General features: G+C 44.7%; 13 protein-coding genes across 13 annotated transcripts; 7 read left to right on the top strand and 6 right to left on the bottom strand. All coding sequences in view use genetic code 12, as the record gives it.

The window, feature by feature from the left end:
* Positions 1-89: 89 nt before the first annotated feature.
* CXQ85_002115 (uncharacterized protein) lies at positions 90-1751 on the top strand (the record flags this gene model as incomplete). Its single annotated transcript, XM_025485803.1, has 1 exon — positions 90-1751. The coding sequence occupies one exon, from the start codon at positions 90-92 to the stop codon at positions 1749-1751; it is 1662 nt and encodes a 553-aa protein (XP_025341268.1).
* A 289-nt stretch (positions 1752-2040) lies between these two features.
* MSS51 (Mss51p) lies at positions 2041-3327 on the top strand (the record flags this gene model as incomplete). Its single annotated transcript, XM_025485802.1, has 1 exon — positions 2041-3327. The coding sequence occupies one exon, from the start codon at positions 2041-2043 to the stop codon at positions 3325-3327; it is 1287 nt and encodes a 428-aa protein (XP_025341267.1).
* A 175-nt stretch (positions 3328-3502) lies between these two features.
* CXQ85_002113 (uncharacterized protein) lies at positions 3503-6999 on the top strand (the record flags this gene model as incomplete). Its single annotated transcript, XM_025485801.1, has 2 exons — positions 3503-5779; positions 6724-6999. 2 exons carry the CDS (start codon positions 3503-3505, stop codon positions 6997-6999), a joined length of 2553 nt encoding a protein of 850 aa, XP_025341266.1.
* A 139-nt stretch (positions 7000-7138) lies between these two features.
* Positions 7139-7504, top strand: CXQ85_002112 (uncharacterized protein; the record flags this gene model as incomplete). Its single annotated transcript, XM_025485800.1, has 1 exon — positions 7139-7504. The coding sequence occupies one exon, from the start codon at positions 7139-7141 to the stop codon at positions 7502-7504; it is 366 nt and encodes a 121-aa protein (XP_025341265.1).
* Positions 7505-7525: 21 nt separating this feature from the next.
* On the bottom strand, positions 7526-15256 carry CXQ85_002111 (uncharacterized protein; the record flags this gene model as incomplete). The annotated part of the gene is made up of 2 exons (XM_025485799.1): positions 7526-11756; positions 12039-15256. 2 exons carry the CDS (start codon positions 15254-15256, stop codon positions 7526-7528), a joined length of 7449 nt encoding a protein of 2482 aa, XP_025341264.1.
* A 389-nt stretch (positions 15257-15645) lies between these two features.
* Positions 15646-15978, bottom strand: UBC4 (E2 ubiquitin-conjugating protein; the record flags this gene model as incomplete). The annotated part of the gene is made up of 1 exon (XM_025485798.1): positions 15646-15978. The coding sequence occupies one exon, from the start codon at positions 15976-15978 to the stop codon at positions 15646-15648; it is 333 nt and encodes a 110-aa protein (XP_025341263.1).
* Positions 15979-17216: 1238 nt separating this feature from the next.
* On the top strand, positions 17217-19556 carry UGA3 (Uga3p; the record flags this gene model as incomplete). The annotated part of the gene is made up of 1 exon (XM_025485797.1): positions 17217-19556. One exon carries the CDS (start codon positions 17217-17219, stop codon positions 19554-19556), a length of 2340 nt encoding a protein of 779 aa, XP_025341262.1.
* Positions 19557-19699: 143 nt separating this feature from the next.
* CXQ85_002108 (uncharacterized protein) lies at positions 19700-20422 on the top strand (the record flags this gene model as incomplete). Its single annotated transcript, XM_025485796.1, has 1 exon — positions 19700-20422. The coding sequence occupies one exon, from the start codon at positions 19700-19702 to the stop codon at positions 20420-20422; it is 723 nt and encodes a 240-aa protein (XP_025341261.1).
* A 188-nt stretch (positions 20423-20610) lies between these two features.
* SIK1 (snoRNP complex protein) lies at positions 20611-22134 on the bottom strand (the record flags this gene model as incomplete). The annotated part of the gene is made up of 1 exon (XM_025485795.1): positions 20611-22134. One exon carries the CDS (start codon positions 22132-22134, stop codon positions 20611-20613), a length of 1524 nt encoding a protein of 507 aa, XP_025341260.1.
* Positions 22135-23134: 1000 nt separating this feature from the next.
* On the top strand, positions 23135-24109 carry SHY1 (Shy1p; the record flags this gene model as incomplete). Its single annotated transcript, XM_025485794.1, has 1 exon — positions 23135-24109. One exon carries the CDS (start codon positions 23135-23137, stop codon positions 24107-24109), a length of 975 nt encoding a protein of 324 aa, XP_025341259.1.
* A 22-nt stretch (positions 24110-24131) lies between these two features.
* Positions 24132-25037, bottom strand: CXQ85_002105 (GET complex subunit; the record flags this gene model as incomplete). The annotated part of the gene is made up of 1 exon (XM_025485793.1): positions 24132-25037. The coding sequence occupies one exon, from the start codon at positions 25035-25037 to the stop codon at positions 24132-24134; it is 906 nt and encodes a 301-aa protein (XP_025341258.1).
* Positions 25038-25327: 290 nt separating this feature from the next.
* DAM1 (Dam1p) lies at positions 25328-26176 on the bottom strand (the record flags this gene model as incomplete). Its single annotated transcript, XM_025485792.1, has 1 exon — positions 25328-26176. One exon carries the CDS (start codon positions 26174-26176, stop codon positions 25328-25330), a length of 849 nt encoding a protein of 282 aa, XP_025341257.1.
* A 216-nt stretch (positions 26177-26392) lies between these two features.
* URA1 (dihydroorotate dehydrogenase) lies at positions 26393-27676 on the bottom strand (the record flags this gene model as incomplete). Its single annotated transcript, XM_025485791.1, has 1 exon — positions 26393-27676. The coding sequence occupies one exon, from the start codon at positions 27674-27676 to the stop codon at positions 26393-26395; it is 1284 nt and encodes a 427-aa protein (XP_025341256.1).
* Between the last annotated feature and the right edge of the window lie 140 nt (positions 27677-27816).

Genomic DNA, 27816 nt, shown 5'->3' with positions numbered 1-27816 from the left:
TTTCGTTAGCGTCAAGCGTGCTAAGCTTGCATCTTCATTCGCATACGCTATTTGAGATTCGTCAATTTGAATCGTTCATACCACAAAGTATGGTTCGTGATCTCAAGAACAGTGTTCTGAAAAGTCAATGGACCAATGATCCCAATAACACATTCGAGAGTTACTTTATTGATCGTGGTAATAGGACGGATGAATACTTATGCTCGATACCCAGCGGCTTAATCGATTCGATCGAGGAGAAAGAGCTTACGTCCTCGCTGGAGCAGGTGGATGCGGTAAACGACGCCAGGTTACTTGCCACGGCAATTGACATAATCGAAAAGTCTTTTCCTACAGACGAGTGTGTCTTCGCATATGATCTTCGTGGTCTTTATTGGACCTATGCCTACTGCTTTGCTGATAAGGTGATCCAGTACCATGAAGCAGTACCACCCGCCGAGAGACGGAAGCGTCATTTGGCAGCCAACCCAAACCAGGTTTATCTCTTGGGACGCTTCACCGATGCGACATCAAATAGCATCAAAATTGGGAACCAAGCCACACAAAAGCATAAAGAGAAATACGTCACCCAGGGTAAGAGTACCTTCACGCTCGGTGACGATATAGCATCCCCTTTCCATCACCGCTCAACACATCAGGTTGTACAGCAGCAGATGCAACCTGGCTCCTATTGCGAAGAGATTAATGGACAACGGTCGGTGGAGATAATCTATAAATGTGACCCGGATGCCCATGGCTTTTCCCAACCCCAAATCATTGACGTCCCAGAACTTACGACATGTCTGTATAAAATGGTTATCCATGTACCCGACCTTTGTTCACTAGAGCAATTTGCTCCTCTTAGAAGCATACGGGATTCACTGGTTGAACTAGCTTGTCAACTAGTGGACGAAGAGAGAGCTGGTGAGGAAGAGGAACCACCACGTCCTTTTGAGTCTTACACTTCAAATGTCCGGCTCAGGGATCACGATAACTTCCCAGTTAGAGGAGATAACAAAATTTCAGTGGATGAGCATTCATTGATGTCCTTAGGGTATGGGTTTTATCTCGCAAAGAGCAAGGTGGGATACACATCCACTAGTTCCTTCTATAACAACAGGAATATTGTGATTCACAATGGGTTTGCAGACCTGTTGGAAGACTTGGGCAACCAAATTGGCCGTACACTCTACAATGCTGTTGGAAGAACACTTCTTGCGCCATATTTCGAGGAGAACGATCAAAAACGTCTCAGCTGGTCAGATTCTTTCACGATTTGGCTAGAGGTATACGATTTTTTTGGGAACTTCAAAGCGTTGATTAGAACTGTCAGAGACGGGTCGAATACCAAAAAGAGTCTTCTGTTACAAGTGATCGATCCTGTTACTATGATTGACATTGACGGCGATTCACCAGAGGACTTGGCCTTTGATCTGCCTGAATATGAGGCACCACATAATCTCTGGAATTACCAGTATTTCAGTAGAGGTGAGGTGGGTCAAAGGAAACAAAAGGCCATCAACAACCCTGGCGTCAAGACGGTCACGGAAAAAGAGGTTGTCACAGTTACAGTTCCTTCGCAGGACGAAGAACAGGCAGCTACCGAAGGTGCTGAGCATCTTGTCGAGCTCTCAGATGAACAAGATCCAATGCCCTTATACATTAACGAGGAAAACATCAAGGAGATTATAGGTAATCCCGAGGATGGCGCAGTTGACATTGTGGTCGACGTTGACGGAGCAGAAGAAACGTACCGTGTCGATCTTCAATAGAGAGCCTAAGAGAAAGTCAAGAATATAGAATATGGCGTATATGATTCTCGTCTAGTATGATCCCACCGAAGTGCTAAGTAGGTGCGCACGAAATCTGGCATCTAACAAAAAATCAATAGAAAAAGTAATCGAATAAAAAAAAAAAAAAGACTTACTGTTAGTCTCCATTGCTGCATCAATTTACCTACAAACCCGGGCCTAGTGAAAAGCTAGATAGTTTTGAACCAGTTCAGCCGTTCTTTGTTTGAAGTAGTTGTTTGACAAGCTTTGCCCATATTCCGAGGTGGCCATGTTACTCCGTCTCTCGCACATCAGACCCATTGCACTCCATCATATCCAGACGGGGAGTGGGATCCAACAGAGCAGAAATATCAGCTTCCTCAAGAAGTTGCTTCTGTTGGACGACTCCAGTAGTAGCGATCTTGATAAACATGAGGTGGTGAAGTGGGATGAGTCCCCCTACGCTGATATCAGAACCAGAGCAGCATACATCCGAGCCATGGCGAAATGCCCGGTGACCCATAAACCAGTCGACTATGTGTGTCCAATATCAGGTATCCCAACACATCATGACCGTAAAGCCTGGGAGGACGATAAGGAGTATCACGAGCAAAAGAAATATGACCGTTTGAAAAAGGTCAACTTATACGAGCATGATTTAAGGTCAGGAAGAAAGTTTGATGAGTTCATATTCCCGGGAAACCAGGAGCGTGACTTCACTGTCAGTTTAGAAAACTGGGACACTTTCTTCTATACCAGAGATTTCAATCCCATGAATACCGAGTATAACTTGGCTGCGGCTACCAAGGTGTTGACTTATCCAATCACCATAGCTGCCATTTTGCACAGATTTTCTCCATACGCCTTGACTCCGAAGGGACCAGTTACCTTGGAAGGTTTGCGTTCCTTGGCTGCATTGAGGTATTCTTTGTACTCGCTGCCTATCAAAAAGAATAAGGAAATCACCTTCAAGGACAGACCAATGAGGATTTTCCTTGTGGGTGCTAAGATGGAAGCCATGTTGCCCGGATACGTTTGGAAGCAATTCGGCTACCTTTTCCCAGAAACGAAGTTTGAGATCCACTTCATTGGTCCCCAGTCATATTTTGACGTTGAGGCAAAGGCATTCATGCCCTCTAACAGACCTCACGGCAGACCAATGGTAAGAAAACACGATGAGCAAATCACGCTCATACATCACACAAAATATTTCCACGAAGTCTATGATCAAGGTGATCTTTTCCCGTTCGACCCATACTTGGATGTCTTCTTCCTCTTCCACCCAGGATTTAAGACCGCCGATGAGATTCATTGGGATAAGGCCTTGAAGGGTCTTTTGGATTCCAAGTGTGCTGTGCATGTTACTGGATACCACGACGTGGATATTGAAAGAGAAATTGATTGGTTGAAGCACCACAAACTTCATGACGAGATGGACATTCTTATGAACAAAACGGATAATATCTTTGGTTCTACTAAGATTGACTTGGTCGACATTAACCCAACAGAGTCGTTCCAGGCAAACAATAAACTCATGGCCTTCAGAGGTAAGAGATACCATGCCATCAGGACATAGCATCTTTCTAACGCCATGGGACACTATACCTTGTAAATAGCGGTAGTAGTTCCCTATGTATATACGCATAAGCCAGTAATAGAGATGTATGGGTGTCATATTGCGCACTATGCGTGTCACTATATCTCCACATATGGACTCACTTAATTAACGAGAACAGATAGACAGAAACCTCATGTTCGATGCATTTCTACTAAAGCTTCCGGTGAAGCCAATCAATAAACCGGACCATGTCCCTCCCCCACCCGAGGTCTGGGAAATAAGGGTTCTTCTAAGCACCACAATCTGCGAAATCAAGGAGCTGATCTGGATGCATAGCGAGGGCCACAATTTATCGCCTCCATTCCTTCGAATCAAAATGTTCGGTGGACCAGTTGGTGATTCTTCATCTTTGGACTCTTTACTCGGTCTCAGTGAACCTCCCGCTTACGATAACTCGATTGATGCGTTATCCGTTATCATCGACTACACTTTATTCGGCTCTCCAGCCATTCCACACAGGGACCCGATACCACTGTATTTTGATGTGGTGGTGAATTCTACCAATGAAGGCTCTAGAAGAACAGTGACATACCGTGAATCGCTTTGTTCTACTGTTAGAAGCATAAAGGACCAGATTGCAGAGAAATACTCCCTCGAGGCCTCTGCGTTTGGCTTGAAAGTCACAGATGGTGCTATTCTAGATGATGAATCGACACTCAGAGACGTCATGGGACTTGACGTTCCACTTCCACGTAATCAAAGGTTAGTGCTTCAATTGGCAGAGCGTGGTACATCACTTCTAAAGATCTTCCAGAGGACCACAGGCAGGCATTTTTCGTCCATCAATATAACAAGTGCCACTACGGTACAAGAAGTTAAAGCGGTGGCATCCAAGTACGCCGGTGTTCCTATTCATCTTATCAGACTTACTTTCAGAGCACATATTATAGCAGAGCCTGCTATCCCGGAGGATACGAGGACAATTCTCGATATATTACAGTGCGGAGGCACTCCTACTGAAGCTTTTGAAGTGGACTTTGATGTTAAGGATCAAGCTACAACGTTAATCAACGGTGAAGAATGGGCTCCAACGGGGAATACTTTTGTTGAGGTGGAGGACCTGAATGGATCAGTGCGTTTGGTAAACCAAGCGGCTCTTTCTTCAAGCACGTACGAGGTTAATTTTCAAGGTACTACCGTACAGCTTGATACATCAGACTGCATTATCAATGACGAAGAAGGCTACGTTCTTATAAGTCCTATGGGGTACTCAAGGATGAAGAACACATGGGGAGACAGGATACAGAAGGCTCAAAGAAGGACAAGAGGTGCTTCGAATAACACAAGAGTTGAGCCTACCCCGGGAAGGGTTTTACAATCGAACCCGGTGCTCCAACCACAAGTCATGCAGCCACCACAACCTACTGATGCAGCCGCCCCTGTCCATCGAGCTCACGAAGCCGACCCAACTCAGCTTGCAGAAGAAATTGCTGAAAGAGATCAACGTCGTAACATCGCTGGTCAAAGGCAAACTGTGTTTACTAGGCTAGTCGAAGCGGCGATGGCCAACCGCCAGAATCTTCGAAGGATCGCCCTCAATGTCTTCTTAATGGCAATTATCAGTTTCGATTTACTATTCCTCCTAACAATACCGAAGTTTGCAGTGTCGGTCGTGGTGCTTACGTTTCTCTACTCTATTTTCATCAGAGGAAGGGATATTAGTGACTGGCTCAACCATTGGATCCTCGGAGAAGGAGCGCCAAACACTATTCCTTTCAGAATGGTACGCTTTATCTCGGCGACGACAAGAGGGGGTTACGACATGTACCATTTTAACTTTGATCGGATGTACAACTTCATCTCCACTCTGGTCATGCTGTTAAGACCATCAAGAGAGGTTCATCTTGAAAGGATGGCCCGGCGGACTGACACGGTGATGTTCTATACTGTCTCCGCCTTACAAGAGATCTGCGGAATTGTCTTGTTGTTCGTTGCAACAATCATACCCACGGTGGAGACTGCTTTCACGGAACGGGATCTTACAGAAAGAGCGGAGACTCGGGAACGCCTTATCCAGAAAATCAAACAATACGTCGAAGAAGCCGAACACAGAGAAGATTTCGAAAGTGTAAAAAGCTACATTGAAAGTTCCGAAGGACCGCTAGAAGATGTTTATGCTTCGGAAGATTGCGAAAGGCTCGTCAAAGCCTATTTCACAGTTATCAGAACGTGTACCGCTTCCCCGGAAGACGTGGGTTTGCTTAACACATTAGCGGGGGAATCTGCTGCAGCGAGAGTCGCCACACCAAGAGAACAAGATTATGAGGCGGGTGAAGCGGAAGAAGATTTTCAAGAGGAGGCATCACAGATTCTGGTTGAGGGGATCGACCCCAACAGTGGAGCAGATTGGGAAGATTTGAGATCCAGAGAGGGTCGATTAGCCGCCGATGCTTTGAGCACTGGAGCTGAGGTGCATCAGAGATAGGGTTATATGGCGTGAGGAACCAGAATGCGAGTCAAACAAACAAAAAACAAAACCTAGAACACGCTCACAACCGAGGTACGTTAGGTTCAGGCGAACTTGAATGACATGATGAAACAATGGGATCGATGGAATGAGAGCGTTTTCCAAGAATGATTGTGAAGTCCAGTGAAATTCTACATGGCTCACAACAGACAAGAGTGTCAAAGTGGAGCGCGTTTGACTTGGGCCCGCCTTTTTCAACTTGGCACAGATAAGACCATTCATCCAAGAAACGGAACCAAGCAATCTCGTCAGACACGGTCCCGGGACTAAAGTCGGCGTTGCGGTCCAAGTCGCCGCCTAGCGAGAAGAGGGGGTGAAAAGCCGCCCACGCAAAATAGGGGGGCTGAAGCGGCTCCTCAGTGAGCGCTCAATGCTTTGCACGCAAATTGCTCAAAGCCTATAGGTCTGAAGCAGTGTCTAAAAAAGCACGAGCGTCGTGACTCGCTTAGGGACCAAACAAACAAACACACACACCAAAGCCTGGCGCGACCAAGTAACGAGAAAAATGTCAAGCGTGCAGGTGATGCTTGTGTTGACAGAGGTGAGATTCGCGTCTAGACGAGAACAAAGGCTAAATTTTAGAAGAAGCTTGTTGACATGGGCCCGCACTTGGCAAGTGCACGGTCGGCACTGGCGGCATCGAAAGCACAATTTTCGCGTTTTAGCCGCCAGAAGCCCAGTCTAGTGGGGCAGAACACCGCAGGTCCATTGTATGTTTTGGGCTTGGGAGGAGCCTCTTTGCTGCGTGCCGTGGAGGGCGGATGCTGAAACAAAACAAAAGAGAAAGTTGCGTGATTTCGAATATATAAAGAGGCCATTCTCCCCAAGAGTTGGACTTTTTTTTTTCTTTTCTTCATCACAACTTACTTGATCCTTCCAACTACTAGTCTTTCGTTATAATGCAGTTCTCCGCCGTTACCATTGTTGCCGCCTCCGTCGCCGCCGTCTCTGCCGCTTCCGTCGTCACTGAGACTGACCTCCAATCTACCTTGGTCACCATCACTGACTGTGGTCCAGAGGTCACTGACTGCCCAGCCAAGTCCTCCCTTGCTCCTCACAACCACACCGCCACTGCTAACGTCTCCTCTTACGAGGGTGCCGCTAACAAGCAGTACGCTGCTGGTGCCGTTGCTTTGGCTGCCGGTGCTTTGTTGGCTTTGTAAGTTAACTAAGCAATACTATTTGTTTATGTTGAATAAATAATATCAGGACTTAGATGAAAAATTATACTTGTAGATTTTTTTGCAACCATTGCGAGTTTTTTCGCGCTGCTTACCAAAACTGACTAATTCTCCAACTACTATGCAACTTGACGATGAGAAGAAGGCATTCCACTTTGCTGTGTATGATGCTGTTCTTCAAATCCCTGCTGGAAACGTGACATCTTATGGCCATATCGCTTATTTGATAGGTCGGCCGCAGAATTCTCGTCAGGTTGGCTCTTCTCTTAAACATCTTTCACACTTGAGAGACGTGTTGAACAGAGAAGGTGCCTCTTTGGGAGAAGTGCCTTGGTGGAGAGTGATCAACAGCGCCGGGATGATTTCATTAAGAGAGAATGGTGAGTTCGAGCAGGCCTCGTTACTCAGACAAGAAGGCGTGTCGGTGCTGGAGAGGCATAGGGTGGATTTGGACGAATACGGGTGGTTTCCAGACGATATTGAATAAACAAATCTATAATAATAATAATTAATTGGTAGTTTGAGAAGGGGGCTTCTTTTTTGGTTTGCGTGGCTTTCGAGCCTTGCCGTTCTTTTGGTTGTCGTTACGTGATTTAGACGTGGGCCCTTTCATTTCTTGTTGAACTCTCCTAGACTCTTCCTCCCACCATTTGGCAAACTCTTGTTCCTGTTGGATCTCTTGAAGCGACTTCCGTTGACTCTCCATGTACTTCTGGTTCTCGATCTTTAATGATTCTTCCAACATGATTGCCGTCAATGACCCAGGACTATTCTGAGGCACTTCTTCTGAACTTCCAAGCACAGGCATGTTGCCCAAATTATTATCATGGGACGCCAGCGAAGAAGCAACAGGCTTCCAAGGGTTCTTGAGGACTGGTGCAGAGGAAGGCTCGACATCTGGTTTCTTTTCAATAGGTGCCTCGACTCCAAGTTTCTTTCTTTGATTCTGCGATGGCTTATTAGCGGCAAACTTGATCTTACTTTTGGATTTCCCGGTTTGGAGTGACAGATCACCTAAAGCTGGACCTAGTGGTGACTTGGCAATAGAGCTTGTGGAAGAATTGCGTGAGCCCCAGTTAAGGGCTGCCGGCTTGGGAGCACTCGAAGGCGGCGGACTTGCGCTTTCTGATCTCGAGCTATCAAAAATTTGGTTCCTGCTTATCTCAGAGTCACTCGTTTCCGACTGAGAGGTTGGAGCAGGTGGTGGTATCGGAGCTGGCTTCGACTTTCGCCTTCTTCTGGAGGAAACGACTTCAAAGTCGCTCTCTTCTACCGGAATATCGTCTGCTATTGCCGAATCACTAGCTTTCCGAGTTACCTTGTTGAGATTCAAAGATTGCATCTCTCTATGTAATTCGGCTCCGCTTTCTCTTCTAGAAAGTCTTCGAGATGAAGAGCGACGTTTCTTTTCTTCAACACCGCCCAACTGTTCTGGTGATTGATCGAAGATGGGCTTGAATGCCAGATCGTCGGTCAAGAAGATGTCATTCAAGCCAACCCCAAATTCAGAAATCGCATTCATGTCAATTGAAGGACCGTTGGAGGATTTGAGTAAATTGATATTGACCTCTCCCTTATCACCAATAACAAAGTCAGTTTGTTTCATCAACTGTAAAAATCTCATCTCTTTTTCCACCTCAACCAATATCTCACAGTCTAGGTCTTTAAACGAAGGCAGAAATACCAATGTGTCAAGATTATTAAAAATACACCAGCAACAGCACTTGAAAAGCTTAGATGCCGATAGGTAATAGGCATGAGCAGCAAGAATTAAGGCGTTATCGATGTTAATGAGATCTTTGATAGCAAGCTCGCACAAGTGTTTCAATTGAATTAAAAGTAATTCGTCCGCAATCTGAATCATGTCAAGCATAAGATTGATAAAATCGTCACTTTCGTTGTTTTTCGCAACAGACAGATATGCATTATCGAAGACATTTAAGTCATTACAGCCATGTATATGACGTAAAACAATCTCAAACTGAGCCTTGTCAATGCCTTCCAAGTTGATGTGCCTGACCTCTTCTTCGGGAGACTGCTCCAGCTCATCGTCCGATACGTCCCATCTTTCTGAGAGGAAAGTTTCGAAGAAGGCTGATCTAGCAGCCAAAATAGATGGATCACAGCGGACATCACCATCCCGAAGACAAATGAGAAGGTCTCCACTGTTTCTCTCAATGCAGCCTTCAAACTGGCTAGTGAATTGCTCCTCTTTAGTATGGAAAGCATCCATCTGGAAGACTGCCATCAAGCGGGTAAAATCGTCTTTTGTCTTTTTCACCAGCAGTGGACACTTGGGCCCAGAAGGATATGCTTCCCAAAAAGCCAATACACGATTGGTATAAACAAAGTGAAGAAAAATAAGCACAGCACGAGTATCAACATCGGTTTCAAATGTCAATGATCCTTTACTGGGATCGTAGTTGCCTTTGATTCCCTCTGATATGAAGTACTCACCTTCGTTCTCCTGATTCAAGATCCTGTCAAAAAACTTCAGACGACATGCCAAGATACTAGTGTGAAATCCAAAGGTAATGTTAGCTTCAGACCTGAACTCGATAAATGCGTCATGAAATTTGGTAATAGAGTTCCCGAGCTTCAATAATGTGTCAAGCGAACTTTCAGACTCGAGCACGCCTCTAAGCCTTAAGTCCTCGTCGTCGTCAAAAGTCTGGTGCAATTCATTGAATAAAAGCTTCTTTTTCCGCAGATAAGTATGGTGTTGAATAAGTCTTTGATAAAGTCTATCGCTGAACTTCATTCTAGAGATATCGTCATCATCATCATACTCGCGGTCGCCTTGAAGGAACAGAAGATGATCCGCTCTCTTTTGTCGAGGTCGAGCAGGTGTGAGGAAGTCAGAGACATAGCAGTTTACGTCATGATCCTTGTCAAGTAACTGATCCTGCTTGCGGTAAGAGTCAGCTTCACTTAAAAGACTCAAGTATGCCATGTCTTTTGTAAAATCATTCTTCTGAAGTTTTAATGGGAGCATATCAGTCTCATCACGCATAAATCCAAACGATATGAAGAGCTCGTCACAAGCAACTTGTACAACTCTGTTTATTCCCTCAAGCTTCTTAAACTTATTCTTCGATGTCATCGCCAAAGATGGGGTTTTTGAGGTGATCGACGAACGACGCTGTGTCTGACCAGCCAGGGTGGATTTCATGAAAGCTGAGCCATCTCGGGTACAAAGCACAATAGAGCCATCGTATGAGTTGTCGATGTCAACAGCACGCAAATTAGAATCATAAGCCCTCCATAAATATGAATATTTAACATTCCTTGCAGATTTCATGTCAAAGTTTCCAGGAAGGGAAAATGCCATGACATCACCACTTTCGAGAAGTACGAATATGTTCTCTGGAGACTTCATAGCAACCTTACGGATCACTGGGGCAACAGTTAACCTCGATGGTTTGTAAGAATCGAAGCTGTCGGAACCAGATCTCGTCGGTAACTTTGAAAGTTTGCATCTATGGTTCTGATAAAAAACGAAGATGTCATTGGTGCCTGTCACAACGCAGGTACAAGTCTCACTAGCTGTGATAAACTTGATTTCATCCTTAAAGGTAACTGCCTTCGGATGTTCAACAACTGAGCCCTTAAAGATGGAGCCATTGACGTTGAGACTGAGGTGGCAAGAACCTTGGTCAATTCCCATCTGCCCAACATTAAAACCCCACATGTATATGGTATCAGTCGTATAGGCCACCGAGTGTACCTTACTTGCAGCAATACCACAGATTCGGCCAGGATTCTTTCGAAATACACCTGTTGCAATCAAAGTGGGAACATTCTCAAACTCCCTGGCGACATTATTCTTGTATGATACATTTTCTGTCGAGGCAAAGCCCAACTGATTATATTCGTTCAGCCCCCACGCATAAAGTTCGTTGGATGTGGTCAAGGCCAAGTTGTGGCCTGTAGAAACAGCTATCTGGGTGACTGAAATATTCTCTTTCTCAAATTTATTCACGGCTGTGAACGAGAATAAGTTTCTTGAGGTCCCGTTTCCTAATCTGCCTTTGGAAGCTAGGCCGCAGGTGAACAACCTACCATCTGTCGTCAAAGCAACAGAATGATACTTTGAAGTTCTAAGTTCACTAAAACGAGGTTTTCGAAGAAACAGTTGCAAGTCATTATGTTCAGCCTGGAACGCATGGTGTGCAAGCTTCACAGGAACCGTTCTGTCGGTTGAATCACCAACACCAAGGGAATGATTAGCATTAGAACCCATAACGTATAAGTCAGACGCTCCTCTTTGACGGTCCCACATTATATGGTCGAGCTGCCACGACCTTCTCATCATCTGGGTACTTGCGTTCTCAATCTCTTGGCCAGGATACCTAAACTCGAGGTGAAAGTCATTATTTTCATTAACGTAGGTTGGGATCCACACAAAGTCTTTCACGTCATTTCTTAACAAAAACACTGGAGGAGTCCCGCTCCGGTCCTTCTTCTTCAAAAGCTCGTGTAGCGTAGAAACGTTTCCCACAGACGCCTTCTCCAAGTACTCTAGAAGCACCACAAAGCAGCGAAACCGTTTATGGTAAAAGATATAGTGTAGCACGTTCCATCCATTCTCACAGTCAGTAGCCAAGAGAATCTGTTTTGCCTCCGGAATCCGTAACACCTGGCTCATCAAGTCAGGTAAGTCACAGAGGACAGTGATATGGAGCACCGTCCTTCCAAAAACATCTCTGTTGAGGATGTTTTCTCTGATTCTCTTGGTACTGATGTCGTTTGGACGATCTTTGCTTTTCATATTTTGAGTCACAGCATTGGCTGGCAGTTGTTTTTAATGGCAAATCTATCGGAGGCGGGTAGATAAGATCTAGTTAGAGTATGAGAGATGGCGAGCATTTTTCTCTTAATTATATGCGTGGGCTACCGCTATCTAACGCGCGAGCCGAATAATTACGGCTTCTACGGCGGAAGCTTTATAAATACAAATATATTAATTAGGTTTTATACAAAGTCAGGCGAAGTAAAGTAGATAATGAGTCATATTTTACTCCTCATTTTTCATCTCGATGTCTTCGCTGCCGGCGATCGCATCAAACCCCATATTATCCGCATCTTCAAAGGTATCATTACCACTCTCTGAGTCATGATCTGATAACACGAAGGCTTGTGAAAGGAGCTTTTTCTTCACGGAAGCGATCTTTCCTGTAGGAGGAAGACGAGGACGAATGTTTCTCTGTTTCTGTGGCAATTCCTCGTCCTCAATAAGATATAACTTGGTGGGTGGGGGAAGATCTGTGCTCTCGCCTTTTCTCTTTTGCTGTTTGACAATGAAAGTCTCGGTCTTTTGAACCAAAGAGTTGTAAAAAGGCTGTAAGACGCCGATCTGGTTTGGCACATCCGCTTGTGTCAACTTTGGTTGGTTCCATTCCTTCAAATCCTCGTACTTAGTACTCTTGTTGACTGGATCAGCACTGGAGAGCGAGTTTTGCAAACGAGAATGTAACAAGTAGGTTGGAATCGAAGAGCTAAGCATATTGAACTCTTTGTCGAGGCCAAGCTCTTTAAGACCGAGGAAATCATCGCCAATCTCACTAGCAAAATCACCTGTCATGAACTGTTCACTGTTGTTCTCGAAATTTTGTTCGCTGAGTGTCTGCAAACTTGGTCTAAGAAGCTCTTTGACAAAGCCTGAAAGCTTTTGCCTCAAGTCCTTGAGCTTTGCCTCCTGTTTAACGGCCTTCTCAACAACAAAAGTATACAAGTCATCTGGTCTCTCCACACCGTTTTCGAGCAAACTGAGAAGAACGATTGCTTTATCGGATAAACGATTGCTTGAAGACGACTCACAATGTAGCTTGAGAGACTTTGCCAAGTTCAGCATGTATCTTTCGGCCACTTGTGTTAAGGTATTAATAGCAAGCGGCTCGGTTGTTTCAAAGCCCGTGTGCATTGCAACCTTCGCAATACCTTTTCGTAAAGCAGCGTACTGAGTTTCATGGCTGAAAATGTCATGGTTTGGAAGTTTCGAAACAGGGTCCACATCAACCTCCTTAATGTACTCAACCTCTGGCTGACGCATTTGCGTACGATGCATGTACTGCTGCGTTTGCATCTGGCGAATCAAAGAAATCTTGAAACAGATCTTCCTAATTTCTTGGATCTCTGTGATGTTTCCCGTATAAAGCTTGTTAAGGCCTGAATCTGTGGGAAGAGTGAGACCAGATTTGAGCTTATCAGCATCGCCTTCCTTAAGAAGTTTCTCTACCATCTCATTTTCCAATCTCTCTTGATCCTCATCATCAATACCTGGGTACTTCATTCCTGGTATTCCTCCAGCGATATCATACTCAAGAAGATATGGTTCATCATTATCAAGGAGCTTGCTTGACTTCGATACTACCTCCTTATTGTCTAAGAACTGGTTAAAGTTCTTCATTTTGCTAGATTCTCGAAGAATAGCTTCTGCATCCATCTTAAGCTTGAAGTCATTGTCAAAAAGAGCAGCACGAGAAGCACAATAATTAGCTCTAGACTTTGCGGTTAGCGTTCTCCAAGACTGTAGCTCTGGGTCTTGTTCATCTTCGTTCTCGTTCTCTCTAATGTCTGTATCAGCTTCCTCTGCCGCCTCTTCTTCCTCTTCGTCAACTGGATTCTCCTCCGCAGCAGTATTCCCATTCTCCACTGGAGTGGGTTGTGATGGCGGAGCAGGCGTTTCCAGTTTTGAAGGCGCTTCGGACAGCTGAGCATCACTGACTCCGTCAACCTCTTCAGACTTTATGACTTCTTCACGCTTCCTCTTTCTTCCCTTTTTGGAAGCCTTTTTTCCTCCTTTGAGCGCTGGGGTGGAAGCTTTTGCCTCTGAGTCGATGTCTTCTTCCTTCTCCACTTCAGATCTGCTCCTTATTACAATATCTGGGATGCTGGGGACAAGTTTCTGTGTCCTTTTTTGCATAGCAATGGCATGTGCTCTCAAGTAATGTTTGGGATCTGCGTTATAAGTTAAGCAATTATTCCATATGAGCATCAAGTCATCGACAAATTCTTGCTTAGAGTTGTAGGTAAGATTCTTGAGTTTCTTCATGACGGTGTTCAAATCCATAGGCTTCTTGATGATTAAACCGTAATTGGGAGCCTCCCTTTTGGAGACCTTGTTAAGGAAGGGCGTAGAATGTTCAGTATAACCACGTAAGTCTTGAAGTACCTTTTCACAGGCTTCGTAAAGTTCCTCCTGGCCAATACGGTCGTCGTTGGCCCACTTACCTCTATTCTTCCGCACATCCATGAACAATTTCTTAAGATCATGATCAGTTAGACTAACATCGTCACGTCGGTCTTGTATAATGCCCAAAAGATGTTGTAACGAGTGAGATGCTGAACCTAAGTTAATAGGTATCTGGTTTGTAGGATCATCACCGCCAGGTTTCTGTGACTCGATTTGCATATCTGACTTTTCAAGCTTCCTGCGCTTTATGAGTGTCTCTTTGTCGTACTCGAAATTATGATACACTTTGTTGAACTCCTTCACTAATGACTCTTGATCTTCAAGACTCTGAGCAGCATTGTTTGAGGAATATTCGTTGCCTTCAGCAGGGGTTGTTTCTAGTTCCGTTGTGGTGGTATCTGCTTGAGGCGCGGCCTTGACAGTGAATTCAGTAGAGGGTATTTCAACCTTGACGTAACCACCATCTAATTGTAGTTCCCCGTTTTGGTTTTTATCGTCACCATTCAGTTGATCTTTATCCTTCAGTTTTTCATCTGATTCGTCCTCTTCATCGTCGTCATAGTCATCTTCCTCCTCTCTAACAGGCTTCTTTGCAGAAGAGTCCTCTTCCTGCTCCATCTTTTCCAGATCAGGTTGTATACTATCGAGGCTCTCAATCAAGTCGTAGGTGTTACCGGACTCGCCTGATTGACTTTTCAACGAGTGGTCGGTGCCCTTGAGGTTATCTTCATAGAAGTAGTCAATGGCCTTCTCCCATAAGATATATCGCATATGAAATGCCAAATTCGTCATGGGCCTAACACCATCCTCAATCGGGTCATCACCTTCGGAGCCTTCTCGTTCAGGATACGTGATATCTAGACGACAGTTTCCTTCGAGAAACTGATTCCATAGGTTGAAGTTGTCTTGTTTGAGAATATTTGACACAATGGTATATTGGTAATCGCTTAGATGCCTTTTGAAGAACCCTTTATCCAAAAGTTCTTTGGAAAGATGGAAAAGACCATACGAATTGCTTTGCAGGAAGCTTTTTAGCAGTTCCATGGCTTGATGCGTTCGAGGAACTGTCTTTATGTGGACAATGGTTAATTATTATACAAATGAAGGAAAAAATGACAGCTTTCAACTAGGCTGTACTCGGATAATGAAAAGCCAGTTTCTATTCCTTGTCTCTTGAAGTATTAAAGATCACGTATGGATGCAAAATGGATACAGAGTTCAACCTTTCACTTGTTGACCATGGACCGGAGCGCGCCTGCAGGAGAGGTTGTCTTTAAATCAAAGGTGCTATCGATGATCTTCGTAAAAGGAAGAAATTTAAGAAAAAGAGATATTCTACACTTTCTGAAGTTTGTGTTTCCGGTAGTGGTTATGCAATTATACGTAGTTCTATGTATCACCGCTCGTCGTCAAAAATTCCCCGAGTGGCTCACCTAGACAGCGTACTTCTTGGTCCACTCTCTAGCAGTGGCCTCGTACTTAGGTCTGTCAGACTTGTAAACGTGAGCGATTTCAGGGACCAAGGGGTCGTCAGGGTTAGCATCAGTCAACAAGGAGCAGATGGACAAAAGCACCTTGGAAATAGTGAGAGCTGGAGACCACTGGTCCTTCAAGATATCTAGACAGATGGAACCAGTACCGTTGATGTTAGGATGGTAGATCTTTGTGGTGAAGTTGATCTTTGGTGGCTTGAATGGGTAGTCGGTAGGGAAGTGAATCGAAAGGAAAAACACACCTCCAGCATATGGAGAGTCTGGAGGACCCATGATCGATGCTTGCCAGTGGTACAAGTCATCGCCGACTGGGCCAGCGGAGCATGAAGATGGTGGGTCTCTATAAAGTTAGTACATAAGCTGATAAAATAAAATATGACTAAGACATTTTTAGTCTTGTGACAGATCAAGCCTCCACATCTTGAGAGTCCGGGGAAACAAAGTGAAAAAAAAAAATGAAATCAATAAAGAAACAGATAAGAAAATCGAATCATCAAAAGCCTAATCATGGCATTTCCCGATGATGTTGGTATGATCTGGTGGCGATATGGATCTGGATATATGACAACAAAAGTGGCACTTGTTTCATTGGACGGCCGGCGGAAAGCGGAATTCTTCGAAAGCTGAAAGCTCGATCTTTAAAGTACATACCTTCCCAAGTCAAGTAACTCTTTGTTGATACGCTTCAAAGACATGATTAACTATTGATAAAAGGTGAAGTTTTTATGGGTTTGTAGAAGATAGAAAAAAGGTATTGCAGCAGCGAGGAGGAAAAAAACTGATTGCGGTACAACGCTTCGGTGGCCAGCAGCCGCATGCAGGAAACGACAGTGGTTTCCATAGTGTTCCATGTCACATGACAGATTCTATCGTCATACACGGCTGTAGAGAATGTACTGACACTGTTGGGAAGCTTTTCAACTTCAAAATTATATATACATCTTTTTTTGGAAACTTTTTCACCACATGTTCATATTTTTCACCCTGCTGAACCAGTACTCCTGTGGCTGTCAACAGAAACATGAGCCTCGCACGCAGGTCCCTTTGTCGGTGCAGGCGTCCCTCGTCGTCTGGAATGGTACCGCCCGAGTCTGCGAAGCACATCGGATGCCTTAATATGGGCTCGCTTAGTGTGACGGTTGACGTTATGTTGCTTCAATGAGGAAGCCGGTTTGATCCGAAATGTAGGAAAAAGAAATAATCAAATGTTTCTTAGTGGACTCTTCCATTTACCGCATTGTTTTCCCCGTCTGCTCCATAAACAACAACGCCATTTCTTCTAAACATACACAAACTACTCTTTTCTTGCCGAAGGCATTTTGCCCTTCTTTTCTTATATGACACAATCCTAGTAGGGCATTTTTCAAGTCTTATATAGCATACCCCACATCCACAATTCAAATACGAAGAGCTGTTCCTGCATACCGGCAGGGCATTATCACCCATAGGAAAGGCGTCTCCGATGGTGAAGAAGTTTTAAAGAAACAGACCGTTGCGGGCTTTTCAGCGAGATGTTCTCAAAGTTTGACTCTAAACGGGGTAATGCTTTGGATATGAAGGGCGGCCCTGGCCTTGGAACGCCCGCAGAATCGAATAACGGCTCCGCCTCTGAACCGAGAAGTCCTCTTGAGTCAGGGACAGATGGCCCTGAGACCGGGCCGCTGACGGGAAGCAAAACAGCCGGAACACGAAGCAAATCGAAATTTGGTTGTCTTACTTGTAAAGTAAGAAAGAAGAAATGTGAAGGTACCAAGCCGGTTTGTCGAGACTGTCAGCGGTTTAATAAGGAATGTGTTTGGATAGATTACGATACAATGAAGGTGGAAGAAATACGACGTCTCCGGCTTAAAGTGAAGGAACAAGAAAGTTGCAATAAAGTTCGTATCAGGAGGCCGGCTTCTAAGCGTTCGCTGTCGTCTGTAACAAAACCAGCCCATGGCAAAGGTCCTAGCAAGGAGTCATCCCTGCCACCGGCCCATGCCCAGCTAGACCCCGAACACTTTAAACCAGAAATCGATGCACACAACAAGCTATCTGATTTTAATACATCTACCGCATCCTTGGACTATGTTCGTGCTCTCCGGGAAGCTTATCCCGTGAACAGTTTGCCGGGCATGAATTTTAGCACGGATAACGAACTCAAAAATTTAGGTGATATCCACCACAACGCAGTCGTTAAGAATAAACACTCGTTTAACATGAGGACCCCTTCGGCCGCTCACTCCCCAAGGGCTTTATCTCCTACGCTCATGGAGCTTGAGGCTCTCGATGACCAAGGCACCTCTTCCAGCCCATCGGGTCTTCTCAACTTCCTCAAGGAAGTTTCGGCATTCTCTGGTGGTTTGAGTAACGGCCAGTCTCCACATCAGGACGCCCATGTTCCAACAGACGAATCTAAGGATGAGTCTATGGTCAAGTTCTCACCAAATTTTAGCATACCGGGTTTTTTGGATCAAGTGAATCATATGCCCGCCACCTCCTCCTCCAGCACACAGCTTAACCAGCTTGCCTCAGCATTTAACGCCGTTTTCATTCCTCCTCCACAAGCTCCTCCGCCACTTCTACCCGAGCTTGATGCTTCTGGCCATTACTTGTATGATTATTATGTGAACACACTTTCACCGAAAGTCTCGATCGCGCCAGTCAGTCAGAACGAGTCTAATTCATATCAAAAAGTATTCTTGCCCTTGGCTCAGAGAGATAAAGGTGTTTTATGTGGCATCCTTGCATGGGCCGGTTTTCATTTAGGTGGACAATGGACTGCGGAAGCGTCCATGTATGCTGAATCGGCAGTGAAGATCCTTACTCAAGATATTGACTTTAGCGGTACTCTTCCAGCTTTCCATGAGGACCGTCGTTCCATCCTTAACAAGTTGGCTGTCATCTTGATCTTATGCGGTGCAGAGATCTGTCGAGGAGATGTGAAGTATTGGTCTGTGTATCTCAACTGGGGATGGAAACTTCTTAAAGACAATGGCGGTATCACGAAATTCGATAATAATAAGGAGGAACATTGGCTCATCACTAATTTTGCCTATCACGATGTTTTAGCCAGTTCCGTGAACGAACGTGGTACGTACTTCCCGCTTGAAACATACCAGAAGATCTTCAAAGACCCACAAGGAGTATCGAGGGGCAACTTGAACCCATTACTTGGAGTCTCTAAGATCCTTTACCGATACATTGCTGAGATTAGTTCATTATCTTTGGATTGTAAGAAGGAACTCAACGCATACTATAAACGCCAGTCGCCAAAGGTCACTCCTATTTCCTATGAGAACGGTGTCTCTACTTCACCTGATATGAACAAGCCGTTCGATGAAACTGCGCTGGAAGTAAGTGAGCACGGCAAGGTTGGTTCCATACTATATTCAATCACTGCGCGAGCGAAGAAGATCGAGTATAAGATTGACACGGCCAAGCCTGACCCTGATGACTTGGAGAATTTGAATGACCATGACTTGGAAATGCAGCTCATGTGTTTTGAAGCATATCAACTCAGTTGCAAGTTGTTCCTTCGGCAATCTATCATGAAGTTGAACCCATCCGCGATAGAGTCTCAGATACTCATGAACGATCTAATGAAATGCATAAACCTCCTCGTGGAAACGCCGATGCAGGCTACATTAGTGTTTCCATTATTCATTGCTGGAATTCATTCTGTTGCCGATTTCGATAGAGAGCATATGAGAGACATTCTCAACCAAATGATGGAGACATATGGCCCATGGAACGTGCAAAGAATCAAGTACGTCATGGAGCAGGTTTGGGACCTCAATCCCGGTGGTGATAAGGTGGTTGATTGGCTTGCTATCCTTAAAGAGTTGGGATGGGAGATCAATTTTGCCTAGAAACGCTAAAGAATGCCTTTTCGCAGTAATGGGTGTATGGTACCCAGCAGGTCGATTTTGCACCCATTTCCGCACCCTACTTTTTACTTTCCATATACTTTTTAACTACCCTTTAATATTCTTTAATTTATCATTAAGTAACAATGTCAACTTCTGCTACTTCTCACCTTTCCACCGTTCAAACTAATGCCATTACTCATTCTGCCGCCGCCAATCCAGAGGAGGTCCAGTCCGTAGTACCTCAGAATGAGGAGGATACTACTGACGGCAACTACAAGGCATTAGATCATTTATTAACATACAAATGGGCCAATTCAACTTATCAATGGTTCGCCGATTGCAAGTACACCGGCACTGTTGTGGGAACACTCGCTCCTGTTCAAAAGGCCGTCATGATCAAGCCTATTCAACATGTTGCAAACTGGACTGACTCCTTTTGCGATAGAAAGTTGTCTACAGTTGATTATTTTGTCGATTTATCGTCGGCACAGATTGACGACATGACTCGCCTGGTCAAGGGTACCCTTGGTATGATTCACCTTGTCACTATCAAGGGCGTTGTGGAACCTACAGTGAAGCAGGTGAATGCCGTGGGTTCCCAAGCACATTCACTTTTGCATAACGAAAATGGTAAAGCCATCGTGCCTTCCGTGGCTGACCCATTGGTCTCTCCTGTCAATGTCATGTTAGAAAAAGTGATGGAAAAGAAGTCGCTCAAGCCTGATGCCGTGGGGGAACAGTCAAGCGAACTTAAGAGGAGTTACAAGATCATAAAGCATATTATTCATGGTGAAAGAGAGGTGAAGTCCCTGGAGATTAATGACGAGCCAGAGGGTAACACTAGTTTGGAAGTACATGCCGAGTAAAGCTGAAGGTCTGTCTGTATTCAGATGAACCTACGGTACAGTGTTCTGTTCTTTCGGTGAGTATTGCAATTACTTCTATACAGATGTTGATATTGTTTACAAAAATAGATGATGTCTTAGAAAGGTCGTAGATTTCGGAGATGTGCATGGCTTGGTCCTGAAATGAAGAGATAATGCAGACAGTGTGTTTAGTCCTTGGACTTCTTCTTTTTCTTCTTCTTAGAAAAATCTTCATCGTCGTCAGCCTTACGCTTCTTCTCTTTCTTCTCCTTCTTTTCCTTCTTTTCCTTTTTCTCCTTCTTCTCCTTCTTTTCCTTCTTGTCCTTCTTCTCCTTCTTCTCAGCCTTGACTGGCTCCTCGTCGTCAGAAGCGTTAGCTTCCTCAACTTCCATCTCGTCAACCAAGTCAGAGGTCAAAGCCAAAGCCTCCTTGATGGCATCGGCGTTCTTCATTGGGGCAGCACCAGTGTCGTAGAAGTTCAATCTCTCCTCAACCTGTCTCTTCAAGATCTGACCAAATGCCGTGGATGGCTCGTCAGAGTAGTTGTCAATTCTAGAAGCGATAGAACACTTGTTAGCCAAGTATCTGGAGATTCTACCCTTGTTCTTGGCAGAAGCCTTACCAATGAAGGAAGAGTGGTAAATCAAACCGTACTTAGGGGTGTTACCCTTGGTCTTTAAAGCTCTGAAAAGGGCCTTCTCAGCACCCAAGATCTGAACAGTAGAAGCCGCCTGCTTGGAAAGGTTGGTCAAAGAACCGGCGTGAGAGATCAATCTAGCACCGACAACTTCACCAATCAAGGTAGACAAGTTAGGAGCAACAGTGTGCATCTTAGAAGTCAAGTATTCAAACAATCTAGCTCTGTACTCAGAAATGGAAACAACTCTCTCAGCAAAAGTGGAGACGTTGAGCATATCTAGTTCAGAAATGTCCTGACCCATGGAGATTCTAGCATTATCGATAATTCTCTGAGCAATACCAGAGTCATCGTTGACCAAAGCAGCCACCTCGTGAAGCGACTCATCGGTCAAAGAAGCCTTATCCTTCATAAACAATGCAAGCTTGGCGTAAGTGTAGTTGTCTGGAACAATCTTAGCCAATTCAGGGAAGTGCCAGCCATACCATTCCTTCACTCTCATGGAGAAGGTGTTGATATCCTTGTCCAACTGGTCCAAAAGAGCAATAGCTTGAATAATGTGGTTATCGTTCTTCTGAACAGAGAACTTCACCTTAGCTCTGGAGAAAGCATGGCCCAAACCCAACTGAGCTCTTTCGATGTCACCATCCTGCAATTCCTTCAAGATTTTGTAGCCGTGGACACGGATACCTCTCAAGAAGTCCTGGGCAATTTCGTTGGAGACACAGTCAATGTATGGGAAGGATTCCTTGATAGAAGGACCCAAGTTCTTATCAGACACACCCAAAGTGATCTTGCTCTTCTTAGAAGGCTTTGGCAAGTTCAACTCCAACACGGATTTCAAGTAGTCAGAGACCAAACCCTCAGAGATGTCGTTAGCATTCTCCAAAGCCTGGGCAGCACCCTTGAATGGGGCGAAGGAAACAAGTTCAACCATCTTGGAAAATTTGCCCAAGTCGTTCGATGCCTCTTGCACCTCTTTCTGTCTGTTGGCAATGTCATCCTGCTGGATCAAAACCTTGAAGATAGCATAACCCGCAGCTTCTTCGAAAAGAAGAAAGTCGATGCCAGCCATTTTTAGGTGTTTCTAAATTTCAGCGGGAACGAGTGCTAAAGGGATATTCGATTTTGGTTACCGATGGGATAATCTCACTGAGAAAAAATCTTACCTAGGGCATCCCACAACGGTGCAGGAGAGTCGATGGGGTCCTACACGACCGCCTTGATACCCTTTTAACCAGACGTCAAAGATTACTAGCAAAAAGAAGGAAAATAAGGAAAGTGGATGAAAATTAGACTCAACGTATCTGTTTCATAACTTGAAAGACATGACTTCTGTAATTTTAATCTACGAATAATAACAAGAATACTACCTCTAAGGGCATCGCTGATGCAATACTTAGCATTTTATGGAAGGCTCTGAATATAATAAGATAAGTAGAGCTGTAGAGTGTGAAAAGTATTTAATGCCGTGAATGTTTGGGCTTTTTATTTGTTTCTAATGGAAGTACGGTTTTTCGTAGCAGGGTCTTCTTTTACAGTACTTAGTAGTTTTCGCAACAATACCACACAGTAGACAATGCATTGCCAAAACTGTCAAACTATGAACCAGATAAAAATTTTGGTTTTTTATATCACATTTTATTCCTCATTAACTTACCAATATTCAAATCCAAGATGAAGAGAAAAAAGTCTAGAATGTATTCAAGAGAAAGATCTAGCCGGTAGTATACTCTCTATTCATCTTGAAAAGCTAATAATGCTACTTTTTAATGCCCGCCTAACATCGCAACTAGAAACCATCAAAGGCCTCCATCTTACTTACACTACTAGGGCTTAAATTTCAATTTCTACCTATCACTTCTCTCTTCTTATAGTCTGTGGTTGCAAATTAGGGCATGATAGGAGGGCTTAATAAAGCATACAGAACTATTCGCACAATAGATATCTCCCAGACTACCACTATGATCTCTAGGTTGGGGATAAGAGCTGGCCAGCTCGGCTTAAAGCCGAGGCCAACGGCCCAATTTGTCTTTAGGAGGACGGTCAAAACACCTACCATCGATTGGAAACCCATGAAGTCGTCCGTGACGAACTTAGCAAGAGCTGAAAACCAGGAGAAGCTGAAGGGTTTCCGTAGATTCATCTTGGGACTCATGATCGCCATGCCTGTGATTACCCTTTGGTTAGGATGCTGGCAAGTGAAGCGTCTTAAATGGAAAGTCGACCTCATTGCACGTTGTGAACACTTATTGGCGGAGCCTCCATTGGAGAAACTACCCCAGCAGTTGGACCCTGCCGTGATACCCGAATACGAGTACCGTCGCTTCAAGGTGAAGGGACACTTTGACTATAACCAGGAACTTTTCTTAGGACCTCGTATCAGAAACGGTGAGGTAGGTTACCTCCTTGTCACTCCTTTCGTACGCTCTGACGGTGGTAAGCCTATCCTTATTGATCGTGGATGGATCGCAAAGGAGAAGGTCATCCCTGAAACACGTAATAAGGGTTATTTGTCCCACTTGGCTCTTCCTCAAGGTGAAATCGAGATTGAGGCCATGTTCAGAACAATGCCTAAGAAGTCTAAGATGCAATATGAACACGAGCCGGGCACTAGATTATTCCACATTCGTGATGTCAAGGCTATGGCTATTGAGACTGACAGTTTGCCAATCTACGCTCAGATGATGTACTCATTGAAAGACAAACAGGAATGGGAAGGCCCTAATGAAACCCCAGAGAAGAAAAGCTCGTGGAAGAGTCTTTTTACGAAAGATAAACAAGGCAAAAAGGCCGAACACTTACCTGAATCAGACACTGACACTACTCTTCAATACCAGGAGTTTGAATTCGTTAACCAAGGTGTGCCAATTGCAGCCGTTCCTAAAGTCAACTTCACTAACAACCATATGCAATATTTGATTACTTGGTTTGGTATCTCCATTGCTAGTACAGCTCTTCTTTTCTGGACTTTCTACAAGAAGAGAGGAACCAGCAGTGCTGAGAAGGTTATTGATGCAAAGAGAAAGGAGATGAAGAAACATTTCTAATCCGTGCAATATGTATATAGTTCTAACCGTAAATACTAACAAAGCCAAAAAGCAAAACGATTAATGCAATATCAGCTAAAAAGATACCAAGACCTTCTGAGTAGACAAGAATGGACTCCACTAATGGCTGGTATTGCGTGATGGAAGGTAGCACGAGTGATCCAAAGTTCATTGCTTTTGAAATAAAGTGTTTTTTAGAATTGGCGCCCAAAACGCCTTTACTGGCTAGAAGTGCAAAGTAGGCAGAAATAAAGACAATCTCTGAAGCCATGAAGTAGCTAAAGAAAGACTTTCCTTCCACGCTAATGCTGAGCCCACGAATGTACAAGTGTGGTGATGATTGGAACTGTGTACTTGTCACATAGTGGTAGACAAAGTTAGCAATGTGAACAAAGTAACGAACGATTAAAAGGTGAACCTTAAGTCTCTTTTCCTGGTAGGCCTGGTATTGCTGCACCTGTGCCTGATAAGAGGAGACCTCATCAGTTTGGCCCTGTTCACCTTGAGCACCAACACCTTCAGACATCATTTGCATGATCTGGGAAATGAAAGGATTCTGGCCTTCAGCGGCATCACTACCGTCACCAGCTTGAGCATTGGGTCCAGCTGCACCACCAAAGATCTTCTTGAACACCTCTTCCATGTCGGGTGTGCCTTCTGCTGTATTGGCAGGAGTGTTAGATTGAAGAAGCGATGTGATGTCAGGAACCTCTGGGTCATCATGTAAAGGAGTTCCAGTACTTCTGGCTGATGGTTGCGCAGTAGCCTGAGCTTCCTCTCCCTCAAGAACAGACTTAGCGTTAGTCTTGACGGACGAGCCCTGAGAAAGAATCTCATTGAGCCTGTTAGAGGCATTGCCCTTGGCCATTTTAGCCTGTCTTCTCTCACGTAAGAGTCTTCTTTTCTCTTCTGCAGATACGTCACTCATGGTTGATATAGCTAAGAGTGTAGTGATCGTCAGTGCGTTGATGTCTGGGTAGCACTAAGTGCGCATACCGGAAAACTGGTTTAAATACTAGTAAACGGAAAGAATAGCAAGTCATTTGACAATGAAGGATTATATGAGCTATCAGGAGCAGCTCCGAAGACACATGATCATCAATCTGATGGAAAGCAAGGATTATTTACTTATTATTGCCAGCCAACAGCAAAAGTCTGTACAGCAGGTGAAGTATGAATTGATGCAGAGGCTTATACGGGGTGAATGATATATCAGTTTCAGCGGAACGGCGGTCTTTGCTTTGGGATGGGTTTCCTTCTAGACGGTTTGGCCGCCGTGTTGGTGGGCGTCTTCTCGCCTTGTCGCCTAGATGTGCCGACTATGTTGGCTGACGGTGTCTTATCAAAAAGACCTCTCATGTAACGAGAAGGCTGATTAAGATTAGGTCCTGTTCCGACTTGCAGCAGCGGTTGTGGAATCTTAGACGATGCAGTGGTTTTATTGGCCGGAGTATCAACGAACGACTCCGAAGTGGTGGTATCATCCTGGGCGACCGTCACTCTCTTCTTCGTCGGCGTTGGGTATAAGCCCTTACGAAGGCTCGACCGCTGAAGTCTTGCTTTAGAATATGGTGTACGAGCCAGCTCGCTTCCACTAGCAATGGTTGATCTTTGCGGTCTCGTCTGAGCTAGTTCACGCTGGAGTCTGACGTTCTCCTGTTTGGCTTCATTAACACGCTGCTGTAAATCACGAACCTTTTGCTCGTTGTCACGCGAGACAAGAATACTTTCGAATTGCTCATAGGTTGGGCATCCTGGGAAACTGTTGCAGAACATCGTTAGAAACAAGCCATAAAGAAAGCCTGCGAACGGCTCGTTGAAACCGGAATTGACAGCCTCGTGAATCTTCGAAAGCTCTGTCATGTTGTTCTTGAGTTGACCAATTGAGTCGGCCAAGTTCTCTAGCCTTTCTATATTTCTATCTGACTCCAATGGAGGACTGCTCTCTGTGATGGGGTAATGGACATTAGGTGACGGTGGGAGTATTAGGTGAAGACCAGAAGATCTATGTGACTTTCGATTCGATTCCCGCCGGCGATGGCTTGGAGTATTGGGTCTGGACGACATGTCTTGTGGTGGGATCTCGAAAGTTTAGATTCCCAAAATTATAGTTGCAACACAAGCACCGAAAATACAAGGCTTTTGTTTATAATGCTTTGCGAAGCGATTTACTATGGGAGTCACGTGCAAACCAAACAAAAGATTTGGCGAGCGAAATAGAGCGCGTTCTACCATTTCTCACTGTCTCTATATCTTCACGTCATATAGTCTATTTGGATGTATTTATTTGTCATCTTCACCGACAATCTGTTGCCATGTCTTTCCTTCTTTCTTCAACAAGGCTGTCAACTCATCTCTAATTTTAGCTGGCAATCCTGGTCCTTTGTAGGCAAAAGCAGTGTACAATTCGATGAAAGAGGCACCTGCCTTACCGAACTCGAGGGCATCCTTACCAGAGGAGATACCACCGCAACCGACCAATACCAAATTACTGTCCTTGGTGTATTTTCTCAAGGTTTTCAATGCTTGTAAAGACAATGGCTTCAATGGCTTGCCAGATAATCCACCAGTCTGATTCACCAACTTCATATCTGTGGTCAAGAGCTTGTTTGGTCTCTGAATTGTAGTGTTTGAGATGATGATACCATCGACTTTTGAGTCCTTGGCAGAGTTGGCAATTGACTCAATCTCAGGTTCAGTTAAGTCTGGAGCGACCTTAACAAGCACAGGAGGCGTCTTACCACACAAATTCTTGCCCTGGGTGTTTCTCTCGCTCACAACAGCCTTCAAAAGGTCAGTAAGCTTCAGCTCGCTTTGAAGATCCCTAAGACCTGGAGTATTAGGCGAAGAAACATTGACAATCAACACATCAGCGTAAGAGGCGAATCTACGGACACCGGTCACGTAATCTTGCACCTCGTCACCATTCTTGTTCTTACCGAGGTTGACACCCAAAAGCTTACCGGGTCTCTTAGCATTGTTGACGTGCCCAGTAAAGGAGTCAAATCTCTGTCTCAAGGTATTCAAAACGCTCAAGTGGCCCAGGGAGTTGAAACCGTATCTGTTAATGACGGCGTCGTCCCGAGGCAAGCGGAAAAAACGTGGTTGAGGGTTTCCTGGTTGAGCTTCAGGCGTAATGGACCCAATTTCAACGTAGGAAAAACCAGTATCGAAAAGAGCATCGATAGCCTGGCCTTCCTTATCCAAACCAGCAGCAAGACCAATAGGAGACTTCAAGCGAGTGCCAAAAACATCCACTCCCAATATGCTATCGTACTCCTTCTCCTTCAGAGCCGACTCTTCCCTCAATTTTGGAGAGAGACCAAGGCTCATAAGTTTAATGCCCAATTTGTGACCGTTTTCAGCGTCGGTGAAAGTTCTGATCAATGGACAAAAGACGTATTCATGGATTCCAGCTCTAGCGTCGAACAAGTAATAGGCAGCGACAGAAGCACCAATTGCACCCACAGTCACGGCCACAGGGGTTGGAATAATGCTGGCCTTGAGAGGAGAACGGCCGTTTCTAGCAGCACCTCGGGTAAACGAACGAGTGAAGATTCTTTTCATAATGTCGCCTGACAAAGGTTGGGTGGATGGTTCAAGAAATTCCTGTACTTGTATTTCTCAGAGCGGTGCCAGTCCCACGGTAGTACCACAGAAATCAGGTGACAGTCAGAAAGTCGACTAGAGAAAGAATTTAAGAAAGA

The sequence above is a fragment of the Candidozyma haemuli genome (genome assembly GCF_002926055.2).
Source record: "Candidozyma haemuli strain B11899 chromosome Unknown C_2014730914, whole genome shotgun sequence".
NCBI lineage: Eukaryota > Fungi > Ascomycota > Pichiomycetes > Serinales > Metschnikowiaceae > Candidozyma > Candidozyma haemuli.
This window is presented reverse-complemented; position numbering and strand designations above follow the sequence as displayed.